A 2080-nucleotide genomic window follows, 5' to 3' on the forward strand; every position below is an offset into this window, starting at 1 on the left:
AGGTTCTGCTTCAGGTTCCTTGAGCATTGAACAGCCAGGGTGCTGAGAAGGGGAGGAGAAAGTCCTGGTTCAGGGAAGTGAGCAGATGCAGAGCAGTGCTCTCTGGCCTGGTGCATCCAGTGTCGTGCTGATCGCAAGGGCGCAGCCTTCCCGTTGTGTGCCAGGAGGGAGCTGGGAGCTGCACAGCATGGACTCATCCTGAACCTAAGCAGTGGGGTTGCTTTGCCCCTACTCCAGTTCATCCCTCGTACTCCTGCTTTTCAATAAAAACACAGAACTTACCCCTGGCCTTGCAGCCGTGCCCGGCTGGGTGGCTGTGCTGAGCCCCGCACCTCCGGGCGCCTGGAGAAAGACACGGGAGTGTCCTCCTGGGAAAAAGAGAGCAAATGTTCAGACTGGTACTTTATTGTGGCCACCAAGAACAACAGGTCTTGGACTTGACATTTCTGTGCTAGAACTCCAGCTGTTAGACCCGGCTTTTTGCTTTTCCCCAGCTTGGCTTTGCAGCAAAGCTCGCTCGGTAGCAGGGACGGACAGACTCCGCTGTGCTCTGTCCTGCCCTGAGTAACTGGGGGGAAAAGTCCACCTTGAGAAACTCCTGTTCCTTAGCAATCCTGAAGGAACGTGAGCAATGTTAGACTGGTTCCAGCTTCCCACCAGCCAGCTTGCTAAGCCTTGCCGCTCTTGACTTGCGTGCTAAGCTCGAGCTTTGCTCCCCGCAGGGGTGAGGAAGAAAGCCAGCTACATCACACCGGTCCCTGGCGGCGTGGGGCCCATGACCGTTGCCATGCTGATGAAGAACACCATCATCGCTGCCAAGAAGCTGCTGAAACCCACGGAGCTGGAAGCATTAACCGCTTAACCTGGGACTCAAGCACTGAAAACCGACATTCCAAACTGACTCCCAAACAGGCCGATAGAAAATGCAATATTTTTATTTATTGTATTGGAGTTTCCTATTCTGAGGTCGTAGGTATTTATTGGAAGCAGAAGCACAGGAGCTGTACTAAGGTGGGAGTACCCACGCTCCTCGTGCTAGCACAGCTGCTCTGGGGCTAAGGCAGCTCTTCGAGGAAGCCGGTCCTGCTCCGGCAGGGACGTGGCAGCGCTTGGGGTCCCGTGGCTTTGGCAATCCCGTGGGAGGCAGAGCAAAAGCTCCACGGTGCAGAAACCTTCATGGCTCTGTTCTGCAGAGGCTCAGTCCGCATCTCTGCTCAATGCTGGATGGTTAGTTGGAGTTCAGCTCTTCTGTAGAAGAAGCTACTTGGAAAAAAAAAAAAAATAAAATAAAAGCCATCTGTCTGTTTGGAGCCTCTGTGGGCCCTGGGCAGTGGCAGAGCTGTTGTTACTTGTTCTTCTAGTGTGCAGCTATGCTGGTTTTTTGCTGTTTGGATGGTGACTTTTTTTTAAAAGCCTTTTTTTCTAACCAAAGAACAATGCGGGGGGCTGGTGGGGTCTGCGTTGGGCACGCAGCAGGTTTCCTGGACTGGGTTGTGAAGCGTGTGAGTACTTAGTGAATAATCCAGGCTAACTTGAAATAAAACAGGAGAAGAGAAAAAAAACAACCCTATTTGTGTCCTAGAATTGTTGCTAAGTGAGTTTTGTATTTCTCCCAGAAAAGGAGAGCTACCCTCAGCAATAGTTTATCAAAGCGCTTGTGCCGGGAGCTCGCCTGGCTGCTCCCTGGAGCTCAGCTGAGCCACAGCTGCTCTGTGCAGCTTAGAATTAAAAATCTTTCCAATGCCTGAACAGAATCTGTTCAGCTTCTTTTCTAACTGCATCTATGTCACAATGTAAAATTAATTGTCTAATGCACTGGGATAATCAGAGCTTGCGAACATTGAATGGGAGCCTTACCTGGGCTTGCGATGCCTCGGGCAGGATGGAAAAAACTTCCACCTTGTATTTTTTGTGGGCAGCAAGGTCAGTCTTGGGCTCCTCCTTGCTCTTCAGTGAAAAGCATGTGGCTGTGGATTCCCTGGAAAGACCAATCCCACTTTTCTGGGAGCTGGAGAAGTTGGCGGTGATGCTGGAGGCAGCCTTAACCCCCCAGCTGGGGCTCTCTCCTGGAAGGGAGAGC

The 2080-nt window shown here is 51.7% G+C and overlaps 1 protein-coding gene across 1 annotated transcript in view; it reads left to right on the plus strand.

The window, feature by feature from the left end:
* Nucleotides 1–862, plus strand: part of LOC104471166 (bifunctional methylenetetrahydrofolate dehydrogenase/cyclohydrolase, mitochondrial) — a gene marked incomplete at its 5' end in the record, with an annotated part of 2814 nt that extends 1952 nt beyond the window's left edge. Inside the window, one exon of the mRNA XM_010086411.1 lies at nucleotides 723–862. Within this exon, the coding sequence (XP_010084713.1) occupies nucleotides 723–862 (140 nt within the window). The remainder of the gene's footprint in view (nucleotides 1–722) is intronic.
* Nucleotides 863–2080: the final 1218 nt, after the last annotated feature.

The sequence above is a fragment of the Pterocles gutturalis genome, unplaced genomic scaffold, assembly GCF_000699245.1.
Source record: "Pterocles gutturalis isolate BGI_N339 unplaced genomic scaffold, ASM69924v1 scaffold4571, whole genome shotgun sequence".
NCBI classification, from domain to species: domain Eukaryota; kingdom Metazoa; phylum Chordata; class Aves; order Pterocliformes; family Pteroclidae; genus Pterocles; species Pterocles gutturalis.